General features: G+C 38.7%; 1 protein-coding gene and 1 pseudogene across 1 annotated transcript; both read left to right on the top strand.

The window, feature by feature from the left end:
* Nucleotides 1-1713: 1713 nt before the first annotated feature.
* LOC102415326 lies at nucleotides 1714-18258 on the top strand (annotated as a pseudogene).
* Nucleotides 18259-19867: 1609 nt separating this feature from the next.
* LOC102414986 (olfactory receptor 7A10-like) lies at nucleotides 19868-20800 on the top strand. The gene has a single exon (XM_044948736.2). The coding sequence runs from the start codon at nucleotides 19931-19933 to the stop codon at nucleotides 20798-20800; it is 870 nt and encodes a 289-aa protein (XP_044804671.2). The 5' UTR covers nucleotides 19868-19930.
* The last annotated feature ends 1554 nt before the right edge of the window (nucleotides 20801-22354 follow it).

The following is a 22354-nucleotide window of genomic DNA, read 5'->3' as shown; positions in this document are numbered from 1 at the left end:
TGGTTTTGGTTTTTCACATCATTTAGATATAACTTTCTCTCATTGGAAAAGAGATATGTTTCTTTCTGATTTTTCCTGGGCATCAAGGAGATGTAGCTAAAGTTGAAATGTTGCCAAACCAAGGAGGGTTTTCTTTGTCCCATTGTCTCAGGGATGATTTGAGCTTGTTAGATCTTTTCCCTTCATTTTATCTTTCTCTCCCATACTTTTTATATTTCTTTAAACACAGGACAGAAAGTGGTTGTAGTTAAAAGGAACCCTAACTTTATTACTGTCTCAGAAGCTTATGAACTAAAATTTCTGGGTACCGTTAAAACATTGTTTAGGAGAAAGGTAATCTGATCTGACCAACTTGAGTTGTAACCACCCATGGCCCAAGGAGGTTGGTTCTAAATGAGAAATTCATGCCAGTAATGTAGTTCAGGAGGCTGTGGGGTGTGTGTGCCTGTGCCTTGTGAAGTGAGAGCAGTTCTTAAAGCAGAGGCAACTGGACTCATATATTAAGTTGGCATGAGAAGTTCACAGAGGCCAGAACTCAATCAACAGATGAAACTATGAAAAGGATCTAATAAAACTCATAGGACATTTTTGCAAGAAAATTAATTAAGTGCAAAGAACAACATGGAAGGAGGAATTCTCTGTGGACTGAGGTGTCAGTTGTAGCAGAGAGGCCACTTTGATCCTCAGCATCCCTGACACCATCTCTAGTCACTCCCCCTCCTGCTCATTCCTCTGGCTTCCTTGTTTGCATTCAAACATGTGGAACAAGTGTCTTGCTCAGGACCTTTGCAGTGGCTGTTGCCTCTTCCAGCCACACACTTCTCCTGGTGTCGTACTATATTCTTCTGTTTCTTTCTTAACATCTCTTCAAATAACCTCTTGTTTGTTGGCCTTGCCTGAACACTCAGTACATAATAAATTTCCCTCCTATTCGCTCCTTTATATCTGTTTTTGTTTTCTTCAAAACATCGTTCACCTTCTGACATAAAATATATTTATTTGAATATCATCTTTTACCATCCTTGGATTGTGGGAAATTTGTTTTTCAGTACCTCTACTTATTCCTTATATGTTCTTGGAGCATGTTGGCCCTCAATATAAAATATTCCTCAAATATCTGAAAGAATTTCTCATTAAAACTGAAAATACACGTGTTTCCCATCCTGAACCCCCATCCCACCTCCCTCCCATTACCATCCCTCTGGGTCATCCCAGTGCACCAGCCCCAAGCACCCGGTATCATGTTGATGTATGGCAAAACCAATACAATATTGTATAGTAAAAACAAAAACAAACAAACAAACAAAAAAACTGAAAATACATGAACTCTTTGGAAGTATGCTGACAATGTGATAAAAATATCTGGTGAGAGATGAAATGGGATACATCCTCAGGGAGGATCTGTCTATATACAATATATTAGCATCAGTTTCTTACAAGCAAAATAGAAATTATAGTATTTTAGCTATGTGAGTTATGCCAATTTCAGGGAAAATTAGTCATTTTGTTCTTTTTTCCCCCAAGAGTCACCTTCACCATATGGAACTAGGGAACAATACACACATTTCAAAATTTCTTCTCATGGGAATTTCAGAGGTACCAGAACTGCAGCCCCTCATATTTGGGCTTTTCCTCTCCATGTACCTGATCACTGTGTTTGGAAACCTGCTCATCATCTTGGCTGTCAGCTCAGACTCCCACCTCCACACCCCCATGTACTTCTTCCTCTCCAACCTGTCCTTTGTAGACATCTGCTTCACCTCCACCACTATCCCAAAGATGCTGCAAAATGTTCAGATACAGATCAAAGTCATAACTTATGAAGGCTGCATTGTCAAGATGCATTTTTACATTCTCTTTGCAGGATTAGATGACTTTATCCTGACTGTGATGGCCTATGATCGCTTCATGGCCATTTGCCACCCCCTGCATTACACAGTCACCCTGAACTCCCAGCTCTGTGGATGGCTGGTTCTAGAGTCCTGGATCATTAGTGTCCTGAACTCCTTATTACACAGCTTAATGATATTGTGATTGTCCTTCTGCTCAGACTTGGAAATCCACCACTTTTTTTGTGTGAAATCAAACAGCTAATCCAGCTTGCCTGTTCTGACACCTTCGTCAATAACGTAGTGCTGTATTTTGGATCTGGAATTCTTGGGGTTGTTTCCCTGGCTGGTATCCTTTACTCTTACTCTAAGATAGTGTCCTATCTTAGAGTATAAAGCATTTTCCACCTGTGCATCTCACCTCTCTGTTGTCTCCTTATTTTATTGTACATGTTTAGGAGTATACCTTAGTTCTGTTGGTACCCACAGCTCAGAAGCAAGTGTAATAGCCTCAGTGATGTACACTGTGGTCATACCCATGCTGAATCCCTTCATCTACAGTCTGAGAAATAAAGACATAAAGAAGGCTCTGAAAAGAACAGTCTTATGGACTCTGTGGGAGAGGGAGAGGGTGGGAAGATTTGGGAGAATGGCATTGAAACATGTAAAATATCATGTATGAAATGAGTTGCCAGTCCAGGTTCGATGCACGATACTGGATGCTTGGGGCTGGTGCACTGGGACGACCCAGAGGGATGGAATGGGGAGGGAGGAGGGAGGAGGGTTCAGGATGGGGAACACATGTAAACCTGTGGCGGATTCATTTTGATATTTGGCAAATCTAATACAGTTATGTAAAGTTTAAAAATAAAATAAAATTAAAAAAAAAAAAAAAAAAAAAAAAAGATTCTTTGGGATGGAAACTTTTTAATAGGGCCATTTGATCTTGGACTGAAAAAATGCCCATGATAGCAGAACTCAAAGCCTCATAGGCAGATATTGTGATTCTTTGTTCAGATTGTGATGACAGTAATTGCTTCTTCAATTTATAGCCTGGTATTTCCATTTCTTTTATTTCAACTTCTCTATAGAATTTTAAGGACTTCCCTAGTGGCTCAGATGGTAAAGCATCTGTCTACAGTGTGGGAGACCCGGGCTCGATCCCTGGGTTGGGAAGATCCTCTGGAGAAAGAAATGGCAATCCATTCCAGGACTATTGCCTGGGAAATCCCATGGACAGAGGAGCCTGGTAGGCTACAGTCCATGGGGTCGCAAAGAGTCAGACACAACTGAGAGACTTCACTTCACTTTATTCAATTTTAAAAACATCCTTTATAAACTTTTCTCTGTTATCTAAGTTTTTTCTTTTGTCATTTTTCTATTCTCTCAAACTGTTTCAAACTCTTGTGTGAAATATATATAAATTCCAATTTATCTCATGAGACTTCACCCATTTCTTAAGAATAAATTCTTCTGAAATGATCTACTTTTTACTGAGTAAATTTTATTTCATTTTACTAAAGAATTATCATGAATTTTGCTACTTCTATGGAAAAAAACTGTATACCCAAACCTATTACATAATATCATAGAAGAGAAAAATATGAAACTACATTTTATCACATTTTGGTTCTTCATACCTTGGAACATCACCACTGTAATTGCTCTTTCTGAAAATGTAGACATTAACAAATAGTGTGTTTCATAGTATGTCATCTGCTTTTATGCCCTCACAGTGTACTGTTCTCCATGTAGCTCAATGTCCACTTTACCTACATGAATCACTGGCAAAGTGAGCATCAAAATCATACCTCTAATTGGTGTGTATGTGAAACAAAAATTTCAATAAAGAGTTTGGCATTATAAGATGTGGAGTCAGAGGGGACCTTAAGTATGATGTAGCAAAAATTCATGTCAGATTATTTCTATGCAAACTTTTTCATGGTGCCATTTACTTATTGGTGTATGTGATTTCATTGTGTGTAAAGAGATTTATCACTGGAGTGAAGGATTGTTTGGTGTAATTATATCTTTCTGCTTCTGCTTGAAGAAATTCCATTGCTGCTTCCTACGAATATGATTCTTTCCAATTCTCTAAATGAAATATTTTCCCCATTCTAATTTCTTTCATAATCAGTAAAAGTCAATGGATAATATAAATATCATATTTAAATGACATATGTGATATAAAATATATAAATAAAACACTTTGACACTTTTCTTTCTTCCTAAAAGAGCTATCTCAATCAATTTTAGGTGTGACTCAACTACCTGTGCTTAGCATATTACCCTAAACCATGCAGCATGGTTTAATTCATGTTTTAATTCAGAAATGTTTAATTTTTAGCTAATTCATTAACATGTAATTACATACAGTAAACTGCACATTTTTAAAATATACAGTTTTTTTAAATTTCAAAAATTAAGAGTATATTACATGGTTCCATTTGTGAATAATTTAAAAAGGTGCACAATAAGTTTTAATTTCTTTGTAATGTTGTTAACAATATAATGGCCCTGAGCCTCAGTTTTCATTTCATAAGGAAATATGAGATGATAAATTCTAGCTTCACTTGGATGTTGTGAGGTATGGATGCTGCAATGTGTAGAAATATTTGCTGAGTCCACAAACCATGTTCAAGGTTAGGAGTACGTATATGTTTATATGTGCCTTCATTTGTATCCACCAGTCTCTGAAATAAACCCACTCATATATATATATATATATATATATATATATATATATATATTGCACACAGTCTCATTAGTAATCTCACCTATTGTGTTGAAGGAAAACTTGAGGGAAAGTTGGAAGGATAGAGTAAGAAAAAAAAAAAAAAGAATGCTGGAATTAACACAAACTAGAAAGAATGTAGAAATGTTAACACAAAGATTTAAAGTAGGATATTAATTTCAATAATGAGGTACTTTTCCTATCTTAAATTTCAAAGGCCTCAGAATCAGAGCCACATTTACATTTAGATAAATAAAAATTCTCTGTATAAACTAATGGGGTAAAGATCTCTAAAGCGACTCTGACTTCCTCCTATATATGGTAGGAATTCAACACAAAATGCCGTATTTAAGAGAAGCTTATTGTGTGAATTGAAAATCTTTAGCTCAGCTCGTAGAAACAGTAGATGATTGAACAAATATATTTTAGGTTCCTATTGATGAAAGTGAAAGTGGAGAGTGAAAAAGTTGGCTTAAAGCTCAACATTCAGAAAATGAAGATCATGGCATCCGGTCCTATCACTTCATGGGAAATAGATGGGGAAACAGTGGAAACAGTGTCAGACTTTATTTTTCTGGGCTCCAAAATCACTGCAGATGGTGAGTGCAGCCATGAAATTAAAAGACGCTTACTCCTTGGAAAGAAAGTTATGACCAACCTAGGTAGCATATTGAAAAGCAGAGACATTACTTTGCCAACAAAGGTCCATCTAGTCAAGGCTATGGTTTTTCCTGTGGTCATGTATGGATGTGAGAGTTGGACGGTGAAGAAGGCTGAGCACCGAAGAATTGATGCTTTTGAACTGTGGTGTTGGAGAAGACTCTTGAGAGTCCCTTGGACTGCAAGGAGATTCAACCAGTGCATTCTGAAGGAGATCAGCCCTGGGATTTCTTTGGAAGAAGTGATGCTGAAGCTGAAACTCCTGTACTTTGGCCACCTCATGCGAAGTGTTGACTCATTGGAAAAGACTCTGATGCTGGGAGGGATTGGGGGCAGGAGGAGAAGGGGACGACAGAGGATGAGATGGCTGGATGGCATCACTAACTCAATGGACGTGAGTTTCAGTGAACTCTGGGAGTTGGTGATGGACAGGGAGGCCTGGCGTGCTGCGATTCATGGGGTCACAAAGAGTTGGACATGACTGAGCTACTGATCTGATCTGATCTGATCTGATTGCTCCAATAACAAATTACCACACCAGTGGGTAAAAAAAGTACCTGTCATAAAATTATGTAAGGTCAGAGGCCTGGAGTCTAATTGAGCAAAAATTTAGATATCTATAAGACTGTGATCCTTAAGAATACTCCAGAACAGGTTGCATTCAATTTCCTGTTTTACTTCTAGTGGCTACCACCATTCCATAGTTCATGGTCCTTCCTCCATATTCAAATCCAGGTGTATGGCATTTTAACACTCTCTCTAATTCCAATTCTTCCCCTCTCTTGAATGGTTAGAAAAATCATCATAATTGTATAAGTCTGACCTGGATATCTGTGCAAATATTCTTTTTTTGTGTGTGTGATGCTTTCTTTTTTTTAATTGTTTTATTATTATTATTTTAATTTAAATTTATTTATTTTAATTAGAGGCTAATTACTTTAAAATATTGTATTGGTTTTGCCACACATCAACATCTAATGGAATATTACTTGGCCATTAAAAAGAATACATTTGAATCAATTCTAATGAGGTGGATGAAACTGGAGCCAATTATACAGAGTGAAGTAAGCCAGAAAGAAAAACACCAATACAGTATACTAATGCATATATATGGAATTTAGAAAGATGGTAATGATAACCCTGTATGTGAGACAGCAAAAGAGACACAGATGTATAGAACAGTCTTTTGGACTCTGTGGGAGAGGGAGCAGGGGATAATTTGGGAGAACAGCATTGGAACATGTATAATATCATATAAGAAATGAATCGCCAGTCCAGGTTTGATGCAGGATACAGGAAGCTTGCGGCTGGTGTACTGGGGTGTGCTAATATTCTTATATCAAGATAAATGATCAGCAACCTTATTTCCTCTGCTATTTTAATTAAACTAGTTATGTAAACTAGGCTATTCCAAAGTTCTTGAGATTTTCTGTAGAAATCTTTTGGAGGATCTTATTGTGACTACTACAAAATATTATCCTAATAGAAATTACTTGATGTCACTTTGGTGGCTCAGAGGTTAAAGTGTCTGCCTGCAATGCGGGAGACCTGGATTTGATCCCTGGGTTGGGAAGATCCCCTGGAGAAGGAAATGGCAACCCACTCCAGTATTCTTGCCTGGAGAAACCCATGGACAGAGGAGTCTGCTGGGCTACAGTCCATGGGGTCGCAAAGAGTTGGACACGACTGAGTGACTTCACTAATACTTTTATAAAAAATCAAACACAAATTTATCACTACCTAACAGGTGACCAAAAATCTTTTCTTTCAAAATTAAGAAAGATTGGAGGATTCTGAGTGAAGGCCTAAAACTACTTACACCTGAATCTAACACAGACCACTTTCTTGCTACTCAAATTGTCATCCACAGGCCAGGACCTGTACTATCAAATAACACTTAGAGTCTTGTTAGAAACGCATGTCCCTGGGCCCCTGATCTGGCCTGCTGCTGCTACTAAGTCGCTTCAGTCATGTTCGACTCTGTTCGACCCCATAGACGGCAGCCCACCAGGCTCCCCCATCCCTGGGATTCGCCAGGCAAGAACACTGGAGTGGGTTGCCATTGCCTTCTCCAGATCTGGCCTACTGAATAATAATTTACATTTGAAATACAATCCTTGGTAATTTGTAAAAGCAGTGGATTTAGAGAAGTGCTAGTCTAGAATAGGTTTCATCACCTTCTCAGTGTTGATACTTGGGAAGTATGATTACTTGCATTGGATGATGTCCTGTATGTCAGAAGAGTTCAGTAGGACCCCTTCAAATATTGCCAAATATCTTTAATTGCAAAATCACTCTTGGTTGAGAATCACTGCTCCAGTGTTTGAAAACTGGGAGCCTCCCGAGAGATTCCAATCAAGACTCCATCTCTTATTTGGTTTAAAATATTGAGCACTTCCCTGGTGGCTTAGATAGTAAAGTGTCTGCCTACAGTGCCAGAGACCTGGATTCAATCCCTGGATTGGGAAGATCCCCTGGAGGAGGAAATGGCAACCCACTCCAGTACTCTTGCCTGGAAAATCCCATGGACAGAGGAGCCTGGTAGGCTACAGTCCATGGGGTCCCAAAGAGCTGGGCATGACTGAACCACTTCACTTTCACTTTTATTGAGCATAACATTAAACACTTCTGAGTATCATTAACATAATGGGGAATGAAGTGCATAAGGGGACTACATCATAAATGTAGTATGAGAACTACATTTATTTATGACTACATCATAAATAAAAATTTTTGCAATCACTATAATGTTCTAAGGTAGGTTATGGTATGTTGTTACTCTTGTTCACTCACTAAGTCGAGTGCTTGGTTTTCATATTAATTAGAAAGATCCTGACCAAGTTGTTCAATCCCACAGTCATGTCTGGCTCTTTGAGACCCCATGGACTGCAGCAACCCAGGCTTTCCTGTCCTTCACCATCTCCTGGAGCTTGCTCAAATTCATGTCCATTGAGTCAGTGATGCCATCCAACCATCTCATCTTCTGTTGTTCCCTTTTCCTCCTGTCTTCAATCTTTCCCAGCATCAGGGTCTTTTCTAATGAGTCAGACTTCACATCAGATGACCAAAGTAATGAAGCTTCAGCTTCATTATCAGTCAGGCCTTCCAATGAATATTCAGGATTGATTTCCTTTAGGATTGACTGGTTTGATATCCTTGCAGTCCAAGGGACTCTCAAGAATCTTCTCCAATACCACAGTTCAAAAGCATCTATTCTTCTGCATTCAGCCTTCTTTATGGTCCAACTCTCTACCAGAAAAACCATACCTTTGACTATGTGGACCTTTGTCAGCAAAGTAATGTCTCTGCTTGTTAATACACTTTATGTTTGTCATAGCCTTTATTCCCTGAAGAAAATAAAGTCTGTCACTGTTTCCATTGTTTCTCCATTTATTTGCCATGAAGTCATGAGACCGAATGCCATGACCTTAGTTTTTTGAATGCTAAGCTGTAGCTAGCTTTTTCTCTCTCCTCTTTCACCTTCATCAAGAGGCTCTTTAGTTTCTCTTCACTTTCTAGCATAAGAATGGTGTCATATGCCTATCTGAGGCTTTTGATATTTTTTCTGGCAGTCTTGACTCCAGCTTGTGATTCATCCAGCTCAACATTTCACATGATGTACTCTGAATATAAGTTAAATAAACAGAGTGACAATATACAGCCTTGATGGATTCCTTTCCCAATTTGGAACTAGTCCAGTTCTAACTGTTGCTTCTTGACCTGCATACAGATTTCTCAGGAGGCAGGTAAAGTGGTCTGGAATTCCCATCTCTTGAAGAATTTTCCACAGTATGTTGTGATCCACACAGTCAAAGGCTTTAGTGTAGTCAATGAAGCAGAAATAGATGTTTTTTCTGGAATTTTCTTTTTTTTCTATGATTCAATGGATGTTGGCAATTTGATTTCTGGTTCCTCTGCCTTTTCTAAAACCAGCTTGTCCATATGGAAGTTCTCAGTTCATGTACTGTTGAAGCCTATCTTGGAGGATTTTTAGCATGATCTTGCTTACATGTGGAATAAGTGAAATTGTGCAGTAGTTGAACATTGTTGGCATTGCCCTTCTTTGGGATTGTAATGAAAACTGACCTTTACCAGTCCTGTGGCCACTATGGCCAAATTTCCTGATATACTGAGTGACACACTTTCACAGCATCATCTTTTAGGATTTGAAAGACCTCAGCTAGAATTCCATCACCTCCACTAACTTTGTTCATAGTGATGCTTCCTAAGGCCCACTTGACTTTGCATTCCAGGAAGTCTGGCTCTAGGTCAGTGATCAACCATTGTGGTTATCTGGGTCATTAAGATCTTTTTTTTATATATATATTTTTCTATGTATTCTTGCCACCCCATCTTAATATCTTCTGCTTCTGTTAGGTCCATACCATTTCTGTCCTTTATTGAGCCCATCTTTGCACTAAATGTTCCCTCAGTATCTCTACTTTTCTTGAAGAGATCTCTAGTCTTTCCTATTCTATTGTTGTCCTCTATTTCTTTGCATTGATCAATGAGGAGGGATTTCTTATCTCTCCTTGCTATTCTTTGGAAATCTGCATTCAAATGGATATATCTTTCCTTTTCTGTTTTGCCTTTTGTGTCTCTTCATTTTTCAGCTATTTGTAAGGCCTCTTCAGACAACCATTTTGCCTTCTTATATTTCCTTTTCTTGGGGATGGTTTTGATCACTACCTGGTGAACAATGTTATGAAGCTCCATCCATAGTTCTTCAGGCACTCTGTCTATCAGATCTAATCCCTTGAATCTATTTATCACTTCCACTGTGTAATCTTAAGGGATTTGATTTAGGTTGTACCTGAATGGTTTAGTGGTTTTCCCTACATTCTTGTATTTAAATCTGAATTTTACAATAAAGATTGCAAAAATAAATCCTGACCAAGGGGTTTCTGCAAATACATGCCTACTGCAGTATTACTCGGAACTTATATATCTCAGTATCTTTTCTATCTCTGGATATTCACATAAAAAGGTTTTATGTGAAAATGGGCACACTAAAGAGCTTTAATTATTATTAATTATAACACTTGCAATTATTTTATTACCAATGATGTTATATATATATTTCCATTTTTTAGTCATTTACTTTCTTGATAAAAAGTATTGTCTGTGAGAGTCTTTTGTTTTGTATGCTCTGGTTGGATTGGTTGGATTCCTATGCTTGATCATACTTTTCAACAAAAATTTGATGTTTCATTTATTCACAAATATTTTTTCTTTTTTTTTAAATTTGTTCTTTTATTTATTTATTTTATTTTTTACTTTAAAATATTGTATTTGTTTTGCTATACATCAGCATCTACCATGGGTGTACACGTGTTCCCCATCCTGAACCCCACTCCCACCTCCCTCCCCATACCATCCATCTGGGTCATCCCAGTGCACCAGCCCCAAGCCTCCTGCATCCTGCATCGAATCTGGACTGGCGATTCATTTCCTATATGATATTATACATGTTTCAATGCCATTCTCCCAAATCATCCCCCGCCTCCCTCTCCCACAGAGTCCAAAAGACTGTTCTATACATCTGTGTCTCCCTTGCTGTCCCGCATACAGGGTTGTTGTTACCATCTTTATAAATTCCATATATATGTGTAAGTTTACTGTATTGGTGTTTTTCTTTCTGGTTTACTTCAGTATGTATAATAGGCTCCAGTTTCATCCACCTCATTAAAACTGATTCAAATGTATTCTTTTTAATGGCTGAGTAATACTCCATTGTGTAAATGTACCACAGCCTTCTTATCCATTCATCTGCTGATGGACATCTAGGTCACTTCCATGTCCTGGCTATTATACACAGTGCTGCGATGAACATTGGGGTACATGTGTCTCTTTCAATTCTGGTTTCCTCATTGTGTATGCCCAGCAGTGGGATTGCTGGGTCATATGGCAGTTCTATTTCCAGTTTTTAAGGAATCTCCACATTGTTATCCATAGTGCCTGTACTAGTTTCTATTCCCACCAACAGTGTAAGAGGGTTCCCTTTTCTCCACAGCCTCTCCAGCATTTATTGCTTGTAGACTTTTGGATCACAGCCATTCTGACTGGCATGAAATGGGACCTCATCAGATCAGATCAGTCGCTCAGTCATGTCCGACTCTTTGCGACCCCATGAATCACAGCACACCAGACCTCCCTGTCCATCACCAACTCCCAGAGTTCACTCAGACTCAGGTCCATCAAGTCAGTGATGCCATCCAGCCATCTCATCCTCTGTTGTCCCCTTCTCCTCTTGCCCCCAATCCCTCCCAGCATCAGAGTCTTTTCCAATGAGTCAACTCTTTGCATAAGGTGGCCAAAGTACTGGAGTTTCAGCTTTAGCATCATTCCTCCCAAAGAAATCCCAGGGCTGATCTCCTTCAGAATGGACTGGTTGGATCTCCTTGCAGTCCAAGGGACTCTCAAGAGTCTTCTCCAACACCACAGTTCAAAAGCATCAATTCTTCGGCGCTCAGCCTTCTTCACTGTCCAACTCTCACATCCATACATGACCACAGGAAAAACCATAGCCTTGACTAGACGGACCTTTGTTGGCAAAGTAATGTCTCTGCTTTTGAATATGCTATCTAGGTTGGTCATAACTTTCCTTCCAAGGAGTAAGCGTCTTTTAATTTCATGGCTGCACTCACCATCTGCAGTGATTTTGGAGCCCAGAAAAATAAAGTCTGACACTGTTTCCACTGTTTCCCCATCTATTTCCCATGAAGTGATGGGACCGGATGCCATGATCTTCATTTTCTGAATGTTGAGCTTTAAGCCAACTTTTTCACTCTCCACTTTCACCTTCATCAAGAGGCTTTTGAGTTCCTCTTCACTTTCTGCCATAAGGGTGTTGTCATCTGCATTTCTGAGGTTATTGATATTTCTCCCAGCAATCTTGATTCCAGCTTGTGTTTCTTCCAGTCCAGCGTTTCTCTTGATATGATACCTCATATTGGTTTTGATTTGCATTACTCTGATAATGAGTGAAGTTGAGCATCTTTTCATGTGCTTGTTAGCCATCTGTATGTCTCTTTGGAGAAATGTCTATTTAGTTCTCTAGCCCATTTGTTTATTGAGCCGTTTATTTTTCTGGATTTGAGCTGCAGATGTTGCTTGTATATTTTTGAGATTAGTTGTTTGTCAGTTGAGTCATTTGCTATTATTTTCTCCCATTCTGAAGGCAATCTTTTCACCTCGCTTATAGTTTCCTTTGTGGTGCAGAAGCTTTTAATTTTAATTAGATCCCATTTGTTTATTTTTGCTTTCAACACATTAAAAAGATCATACACCATGACCAAGTGGGCTTTATCCCAGGGATGCAAGGATTCTTCAATATCCACAAATCAATCAATGTAATATACCACATTAACAAATTGAAAAATAAAAGCCATATGATTATCTCAATAGGTGCAGAGAAAGCCTTTGATAAAATTCAACATCCATTTATGATAAAAACTCTCCAGAAAGCAGGAATAGAAGGAACATATCTCAACATAATTAAAGCTATATATGACAAACCCGCAGCAAACATTATCCTCAATGGTGTTCCTAAAGTCAGGAACAAGACAAGGGTGCTGACTCTCACCACTACTATTCACAAAATTATTGCATGAAATTTAATTATTTTAAGTATGTAGATATATTAGAATGTTTGATAACATATACTCAGTCATATGTTGTTCTTTTTATTACTCAGTTCAGCTAAGTCACTCAGTCGTGTCCAGCTCTTTGCAACCCCATGGACTGCAGCAACCCAGGCATCCCTGTCAATCATCAGTTCCAGGAACTTGCTAAAACTCATGTCCGTTGAGTTGGTGATGCCATCCAACGACCTCATCTTCTGTCATCCCCTTCTCTTCCTGTATTCAATCTTTCCCAGCATCAGGGTCTTTTCTAAGGACTCAGTTCCTTGCATCAGCTGGCCAAAGTATTGGAGTTTCATTTTCAACATCAGTCCTTCCAATGAATATTCAGGATTGATTTCCTTTAGGATTGACTGGTTTGATATCCTTGCAGTCCAAGGGACTCTCAAGAGTCTACTTTAATACCACAGTTCAAAAGCATCAATTCTTCAGCACTCAGCCTTCTTTATAATTCAACTCTCACATCCATACCTGACTACTCAAAAACCCATAGCTTTGACTATGTGGACCTTTGTCAGCAAAGTAATGTCTCTGATTTTTAATATGCTGTCTAGGTTGGTCATAGTTTTTCTCCCAAGGGGCAAGTGTCTTTCATTTTCATGACTGCAGTCACCATCTGCAGTGATTTTGGAGCCCAAGAAAATAAAGTTTGACAGTGTTTCCTTTATTTCCCCATCTATTTGCAATGAAGTGATGAGACTGGATGCCATTTTTTGAATGTTGAGTTTTAAGCCAGCTTTTTCACTCCTTTCACTTTCATCAAGAGGCTCTTTAGTTCCATATCACTCAATTATATGGTGGTTTTTCCATTGCTTTTCTACTTTTTGGCTTTTTTTTTTTTAACTGCAATAATTGAACTGTCACTTTAATACTTGTCACTTGCAAATCCTTGTTATAAACAAAAACAAGAGTGAATGTTCTCTTGCATAGTGTGAATAAATAAACTTTTATACATTTATATACATGGAAATCTGTTACTTGTTATTGCTCTTATCAGCCTTTCTTGATTAAACATATTTCTAAAAGTTGTATCACTTTTGGCGAGCACTTGGAAAGCATTCTTCTTTACCATTTGAAAAATGTCACCTTCATCTTTCATATGTGTATTTGAATCCAAATATATTAAAATGAGAACAAATTGTAACTTGAGTATTCCTTTATTCTAACATTTTAAAATCCTTTAAGATATTTTATTTCTAAGTCTTTGGGAATTTAAGTTGAAATAGTAGCTCATGTTGGTATATTAAATTGTTAATATTTTATGTCCTTATATAAGTTAATTGTAGATTTTTATTCAATATTGTTGCATTCAGTTATCTTGAAATCACTATGAAAAGTGAAAGTGTTAGTTGCCTAGTCGTATCTTACTTTTCTGGATTCCAGGGACTGTAATCCATCAGGCTCCTCTGTCCATGGAATTCTCCAAACAAGAATACTGGAGTGGGTAGCCATTCCCTCTCCAAGGGATCTTCCTGACCCAGGAATTGAATCCGGGTCTCCTGTATTGCAGGTGGATTCTCTACTGACTGAGCCAGCTGGAAAGCCCAATGTGCATCTCTACTGTACCTGATTCTTGATTCATTCAACAAATAATTGAACATCTACTATGTGCCACTGTTTCTAGGAGCATTGAGTATTACATTCAGTTAAAACTCATCAGTGGCCACAGGACTGGAAAAGATCAGTTTTCCAATCCCAAAAAGGGGCAATACCAAAGAATTTTCAACTTACCGCACAATTGCACTCATTTCACACTCCAGCAAAGTAATAATAAAAATTCTCGAAGCCAGGCTTCAACAGTACATGAACCGTGAACTTCCAGAAGTTCAAGCTGGATTTTGAAAAAGCAGAGGAAAAAGAGATCAAATTGCCAACATCCGTTGGATCATAGAAAAAGCAAGAGAGTTCCAGAAAACATCTGCTGCTTTATTGATTACACCAAAGCCTTTGACTGTGTCAATCACAACAAACAATGTAAAATTCTTCAAGAGATGGGAATACCAGACCATAGACCATCTGATTTGTATCTTGAGAAATCTGTATGCAGGTGAAGAAGCAACAGTTAGAACTGGACATGGAAGAACAGAGTGGTTCCAAATTGGGAAAGAATTATGTCAAGGCTGTGTATTGTCACCCTGCTTATTTAACTTATATTCAGAGTACATCATGCAAAATGCCAGACTGGATGAAGCACAAGCTGGAATCAAGATTGCTGGGAGAAATATCAATAACCTCAGATACGCAGAGCACCACCCTTATGGCAGATAGTGAAGAGGAACTAAAGACCTTCTTGATGAAGGTGAAAGAGGAGAGTGAAAAAACTGGTTTAAAACTCAACATTCAAAAAACTAAGAGCATGGCATCCGGTCCCATCACTTCATGGCAAATAAATGGAGCAACAGGTGGAACAGTGAGAGACTTTATTTTGGGGGGCTCCAAAATCACTGCATATGGTGAGTGCAGCCATGAAATAAAAAGACCCTTGCTCCTTGGAAGAAAAGCTATGACCAATCTATACAACATATTAAAAAGCAGAGACATTACTTTGCCAAAAAAGGTCCATCTAGTCAAAGCTATAGTTTTTCCAATATTTATGGATGTGCGAGTGGGACTATAACGAAGGCTGAGTGCTGAAGAATTGATGCTTTTGAACTGTGGTGTTGGAGTAGACTCTTGAGAGTCCCTTGGACTGTAAGGAGTTCAAACCAATCCATCCTAAAGAAAATCAGTCTTGAATATTCATTGGAAGGACTGATGCTGAATCTCCAATACTACGGCCACCTGGTGCAAAGAACTGACTCCTTAGAAAAGACCCTGATGCTGGGAAAGATTGAAGGCAGGAGAAGGGGACGACAGTGGATGAGGTGATTGGATAGCATCGCTGGCTTGATGGACATGAGTTTGAGCAAGCTCCAGAAGCTGGTGATGGACAGGGAAGCCTGGGTTGCTGCAGTCCATGGGGTTGCAGAGTCAGACATGACTAAGTGATTGAACTGAAATGCATATCTACTCTTTTGCCAATTTTATTGCTAATCTATGTCAGATCATTAAGTCAATACCATTTTTTGTTTCTTTAAGTTATTTTTTCAATTGAAGTATAGTTAATATGGGCTTTCCTGGTGGTGCTATTGGAAAAGAACCCACTTTATAATGCAGGAGACATGAGATGTGGGTTTGATCTGTGAGTTGGGATGATCCCTTGGAGGAGGGCGTAGCAACCCATTTCAGTATTCTTGCCTGGAGAATACATGGACAGAGGCCCCTGGCAAGTTACTGTCCATAGGGTTGCAAAAATTGGACACAACTGAAGCGACTTAGCACGCACAAGGATCAAGTGCAAAGAGATTAGACCTCTGGAAGGCAGGCAAGTTCATGGGAAGAGGGTAATAAAAACTAGATTCATCTGACTTCTAATTAGCCTTCTGGGAAAAGAGACTCATCAGGAAAATTTTCCTATCTAGACCAGTGTCCCACAGGGAAGTGTTGTGCTCAGATGTGGGAGTAACAATGGAAACAGTGCCTAATGAACAGACATGGAGAGCTGTAAAATCTCCTTGGCTGCATCCCTCAATCTATACAACCTTGAGCTGCACAGGGCATGGTTATTGGTTTTGGAGTCCTACATCTGAATAAGGATCAATGCTTCCCTCTTTCCTTCTGACCTGCCTGAGAACAGAGCTTCAGCCTTCATCATCAACCATCCACGGAGAAACATGGATATCCACACAGGGGCTTTCCTCCTGTCATCCCCATCCAGGTGAGTGTGAGAGTTCTATAGGTACTTCAAGGAAGTTTGAGAGAGAATACAAGTGGAAAACTTTTTTTGAGGTCACTTGAGAGCCTAATTGGCCCACACCAGGGCTGAAATATTAGCCATGGTTGTTCATTAGATTGACTAATTAACTTATAATTCATTTATTTTATATGTTAAAATTTTTCGAGAAGTGTCTGATGAACTCAGCAGCACAAGAATCAATGTTGACAATTAAGTGATGGGAATGGAAATCCAATTGGATGAGAATGAGGAAGCAATGAGGAGCATAAAGTGGTTCCAGTAAAATCAGAGCATATTAGAGGAGTTATACATTTAAGGAGAGTAAGAAAAGTGGGTTTGGAGGCATGTGAAATGAAATATCCACATTTACAAAAAGACTTTTGAATTTGGGAAGTACTTGAATACCTTCCATTTTTATTAGAACGACCCACATCTATGGAAGTATATACTGCTTTGCAACAGTGTTCTTGAGACAAACATTTCACAGTATCTTTCCTCAGGTTATATATTCACAGGAAAATATTGTGCTTAGAATGAAAACAGGGGTATGAAAATGAGTCTTACTTTGGAATTCTTAAATACCAAGAGGTAGGGAAGCAAGGGAAGCATTTGGAACGTAGAAAGAAAAACAAGCAAATTCACATCTCTGTAATACCTGCTAATTTAGTATAAGAAAGGAACTATGCTAAACTTTTACATGTATTGACTAAATTTGCCTTCCAACTTAGGAGGATAGATACCACTATCCCCACTGTTTGAGTTAGGTCATTAATGTTTAGAATGGGTCTGTAGATGCACTACATTCAAACGGCTAATATGTGATAACACTGAGTTCCAAAAGTCAGTTTTATGAATCAAAAGCTTTGTATTCAAGATCATTTACAAAAGTCTGTTACCATTTATCTTTTTTAAATTTTTTTCAGTTTTATTTATTTATTTTCTTTACAATATTGTATTGGTTTTGCCATACATTGACATGAATCGCCATGGGTGTACATGTGTTCCCCATCCTGAACCCCCCCTCCCCCCTCCTTCCCCATCCCATCCTCTGGGTCATCCCTGTGCACCAGCCTAGAGAATTTATCTTTTAAAATCCTCATCTATAATTGTGTATTGTCTATTTTCTGTTGTCAGTTGTGGGTTTATTCCCTTGGAAGTGTTAGTTGCTCAGTTGTGTCCAACTCTTTGTGACCCCACGGACTGTAGCTCTCCAGGCTCCTCTATCCATGGGTTTCTCCAAGCAAGAATACTGGAGTAGGTTGCCACTTCCTACTACAGGGAATCTTCATGATCCAAGGATCAAACCTGGGTCTCCTGCATTTCAAGCAGATTCTTTACCATCTGAGCCACCAAGGAAGCCTTATTCCCTTTGCTTACTTTCTACTGTAATGCTCCTGTTTTCCTAAAATAATTACTCCTTCCTGCTTTGATAAATTGCTCTAGAATATGTTATGAGGTATTTTGAGCATCAAGGCAATACAACTGTCATTGGAAAGCTATCAGAATCAAGGAATCTTTCTCTTTTCCCTGGTCTCTTAGGGACCAGCTGAGTTTAATCGATTTTGCTTTGAAAATGAAAGTATTCAATACAGGTTTGTAGGGGAGACCATGGTGTAAATCCCTGATGCCATCAGACTTGTCATAGAGGATGAAATGTCTGCATAACTGAGGTATACGTACTCCAAGGCTTGTATCCTAGGACAAGGCAACCATCAAGGAATGTGACCCACCGGTAGACCTTCTTTTCCTCCACAGGACTTTTCATTCTCTCAGTTTTTTGAACTACATTTTTTTTTTAAATGCATGCATGCTTGCTCAATTGCTTCAGTCATGTCCAAATGCTTTGCAAGTCCATGGACTGTAGCCCACCAGGCTCCTCAGTCCATGGGATTCTCCAGGCAAAAATACTGGAGTGGGTTGCCATGCTCTCCTCAAGGGGATCTTCCCAACCCAGGGATTAAACCTGTGTCTCTTGCATCTCCTGCACTTCAGGGGGATTATTTACTGCTGAACCACAGGGGAAGCCCAATACAGGGCACAAAGTAGTCACATTTAAATGGAATACAGTCCATAGGAAGCTTACCATCTAGAACTTGGGTACTATTTCTACATTTTCCTGGGCAAAAATAACATAGTATGGATGACTTTCTTTCATCATTGCTTTCATAATTATTGTAGCCCAAAGTGTTAGAAGAGCCAGAGAGTAACAAACCCAGTAAGACATGATGTGTGTGTGTGTGTGTGTGTGTGTGTGTGTGTGTGTGTGTTGTGGGGAATGAGCAGTTCTCTGGAAAGTGATTCTTTTTTTTTTAAATTTTATTTTATTTTTAAACTTTACATAATTGTATTAGTTTTTCCAAATATCAAAATGAATCCGCCACATCCACTCCAAAATGTTACCCTTAAAACACAGACACAATAATGTCAACCAGAAGATGCAAATAAAATACTCAATTCATTTTAATTCACAGGAATCAAAACAAATGTTAAAATGTGAAAGTAACAACATGTGGATGAAGGACTTCTTGTGTCTCGAAGGTTCAGCTGTAGCGGGAAAACCTTGGTCCTTAGCATCCTCTGATACCATTTCTCCTCACACTTACTCTTGTTTGTTCCCCTTGACACTTTTGCTGCTTTTTAAGTCTTGAATATTTGAAACAAGCCCTGCCCTCAGGTACTTTGCAGACTCTTTCTCAATAGGGCACACTGGTCCCCCAGGTAAACTTGTCTTGCTTCAGGTCTCTGTTCAAATGTTTCTGTTTTTTTTTTTTTTTTTTTTTTTTTTGCATATCTTCCTGAACTCTCAGTAAAATGTAACATATACAAGCATATCATCTGTCACCACATGAGATGACATATATGTATTTTTTTAATTTGCTAGCTCATATTCTTTCTTCATCATTGCATTGTTGGAAATTTTGTTCTCAGCATTTCACACATTTACCCTAGAAGATGGTTGATACTCAACATGAATTTCTAGAATATATGTAAGACATTTGCTTTAAAACTAATCATGACCTCTTGGGGAAAAGGTTGAGTGTTAGACAGGAATTTCTAATTACATATGACACAGTAGATTACTTAAAGATGATTAAATATTGTAATTCATAGCATTTTACTGTGTTAGTGTGCACACATGTAGAAATTAATCATGCTATATTTTTCTTCCCTAGTAGTGATCACCGCCACGTGGTACAAGGAAATGATACAAGAATGGCACAGTTTATTCTTCTGGGATTATCAGAGGAACTAGAACTGCAGCCTCTCATATTTTGGACTTTTCCTCTCCATGTTCCTGATCACTATGTTTGGAAATCTGCTCATCATTCTTGCCACCATCTCAGACTCCCACCTCCACACCCCCATGTACTTCTTCCTCTCCAACCTGTCCTTTGTAGACATCTGTTTCATCTCCACCACCATCCCAAAGATGCTAGTGAACATATATACACAGAGCAAAGCCATTTCCTATGGAGGCTGCATCACCCAGATGCATTTTTACATACTATTTGTAGAGCTGGAGAACTTAATTCTAACTGTCATGTCCTATGACCGCTTCATAGCCATCTGTGACCCCCTGCACTACACAGTCATCATGAGCCCTATTCTCTGTGGACTGATGGTGCTTCTGTCCTGGATGATGAGTGCCCTGAATTCCTTGGTACAAAGCTTACTGGTATTGAGACTGTATTTTTGTACAGTCTTGGAAATCCCCCACTTTTTCTGTGACTTGAAAGAAGTACTCCGACTTGCCTGTTCTGACATCGTTCTTAATAATGCTGTGATGTATTTTGCAGTTGGGCTCTTTGGTGCTGTCCCCCTGGCTGCTATATGTTACTCATACTCTAGGATAGTTTCCTCCATATGTAGAATCTTATCAGCTAAGGGGAAGTATAAAGCATTTTCCACCTGTGCATCTCACCTCTCTGTTGCTTCCTTATTTTATTGTACGGGTTTAGGATTGTATCTTAGCTCTACTGCTACCCACAGCTCACACTCAAGTGCAATAGCCTCGGTGATGTATATTGTGGTCACCCCCATGCTGAACCCTTTCATCTACAGTCTGAGAAATAAAGACATAAAGAGGGCTCTGAGAAGATTCTTTGGAGTGGCAGCTATGAAAGGGCCATTTGTCCTGGGGCTGAGGAAGTGCTGGTAATTGCAGTGCTCAAAGCATTAGAGTCAGAAATTGTGATTCTTGATCAGATTGTGGAAAGAGCACTTGTTCCTTTTATGTATTGCCTGGTTTTTGCACTCTTTGATTTAAATTCAGCATATAATTTAAGTAACTTGATTAAGCTTTCTTAATAGGTGATGCATGGACAATTTTCCATTTTTTTCTATTTTTCTACTTTCCCTAATTTTTTCCCAAACATGGGTGAGAAATATTTGGAAACTTCCATTTCTTTGGTAGGAAAAATTAGATTTATTAAGGCCTTTGTCTTAAGCAACATCCATCTTCTCAAGTATTTTTTAAAAAAATCTTCTTTAACTCATGAGGAAAAATTGCCTTTTGCAGCTAAAATAACTTATAGAATTCAACTGCAGAGTAACGTCTGAAACCAATGTTTTTATTTTGGCTCTGTAATTTTTCTGTATCACCAGTTTAACTGTCTTTCCTGATAATATCGACTTTATTCGTGCCACTGAGTTTTATAACTGGTCCTTTGGTGTCATACAATTATTCAGCCTGTGTCCCCAGTATCTACCACGTGTTGTTGCTGTTGTTGTTTAGTCGCTAAATCGTGTTTGCCTCTTTTGCAATCCCGTGGACTGTAGCCTGCTGGGCTTCTCTGTCCATGGGATTTTCCAGGCAAGAATACTGGAGTATCCCTCTTGAGCCTCCTCCCACACCATACTACTCTTCTAGGTTGTCACAGAGCATCAAGTTGAGCTCCCTGTGTTATTCTTTTTTGGCTAAAAAAATTCTGTGTGCCTACAATTATGGCATATATATTTAATTACAGCATATATAATTATGGCGTATATATCTCTATTGCATATAAGTTAAATAAGCAGGGTGACAATATACAGCCTTGATGTACTCCTTCCCCAATTTGGAACCAATCCGTTGTTCCATGTCCTGTTCTGTTGCTTCTTGACATGCATACAGGTTTCTCAGGAGGCTAGTAAAGTGGTCTGGTGTTCTCGTATTTTTAAGAGTTTTCCACAGTTTGTTGCCATTCACACAGTCAAAGGCTTTAGTGTAGTCAATAGAGCAGAAGTAGATGTTTTTCTGGAACTCTCTTGCTTTCTCTATGATCCAATGGATGTTGGCAATTTGACGTCTAGTTCCACTACTTTTTCTAAATCCAGCTTGTGCATCTGGAAGTTTTCAGTTCATGCACTGTTAAAGCATATCTTGGAGGATTTTGAGCATTATTGTGCTGGCATGTGGAATGAGTACAAATGTGTGGCAGTTTGAACATTCTTTGGCATTGCCTTTCTTTGGCATTGAAATGAAAACTGACATTTTCCAGTCCTGTGGCCACTGCTGAGTTTTCAAATTTTGCTGGCATATTGAGTGCAGCACTATTACAGCATCATCTTTTAGGATTTGAAATAGCTCAGCTGGAATCCCATCACCTCCACTAGCTTTGTTTACAGGGATGCCTCCTAAGATTCACTTGACTTCACACTCCAAGATGTCTGTCTCTAGGTTAGTGGTAACACCACTGTGGTTATCCAGATAATTAAGATCTCTTTTGTATAG

Source organism: Bubalus bubalis, chromosome 9 (assembly GCF_019923935.1).
Source record: "Bubalus bubalis isolate 160015118507 breed Murrah chromosome 9, NDDB_SH_1, whole genome shotgun sequence".
Taxonomy (NCBI): Eukaryota; Metazoa; Chordata; class Mammalia; order Artiodactyla; family Bovidae; genus Bubalus; species Bubalus bubalis.
Note: the sequence above shows the minus strand (reverse complement) of the source record. Positions and strands in the feature narration are given on the sequence as shown.

Excerpts from the sequence above, each read along its gene's own strand:
- LOC102414986 (XM_044948736.2), top strand. The coding sequence starts at position 19,931 with ATGTTCCTGATCACTATGTTTGGAAATCTGCTCATCATTCTTGCCACC.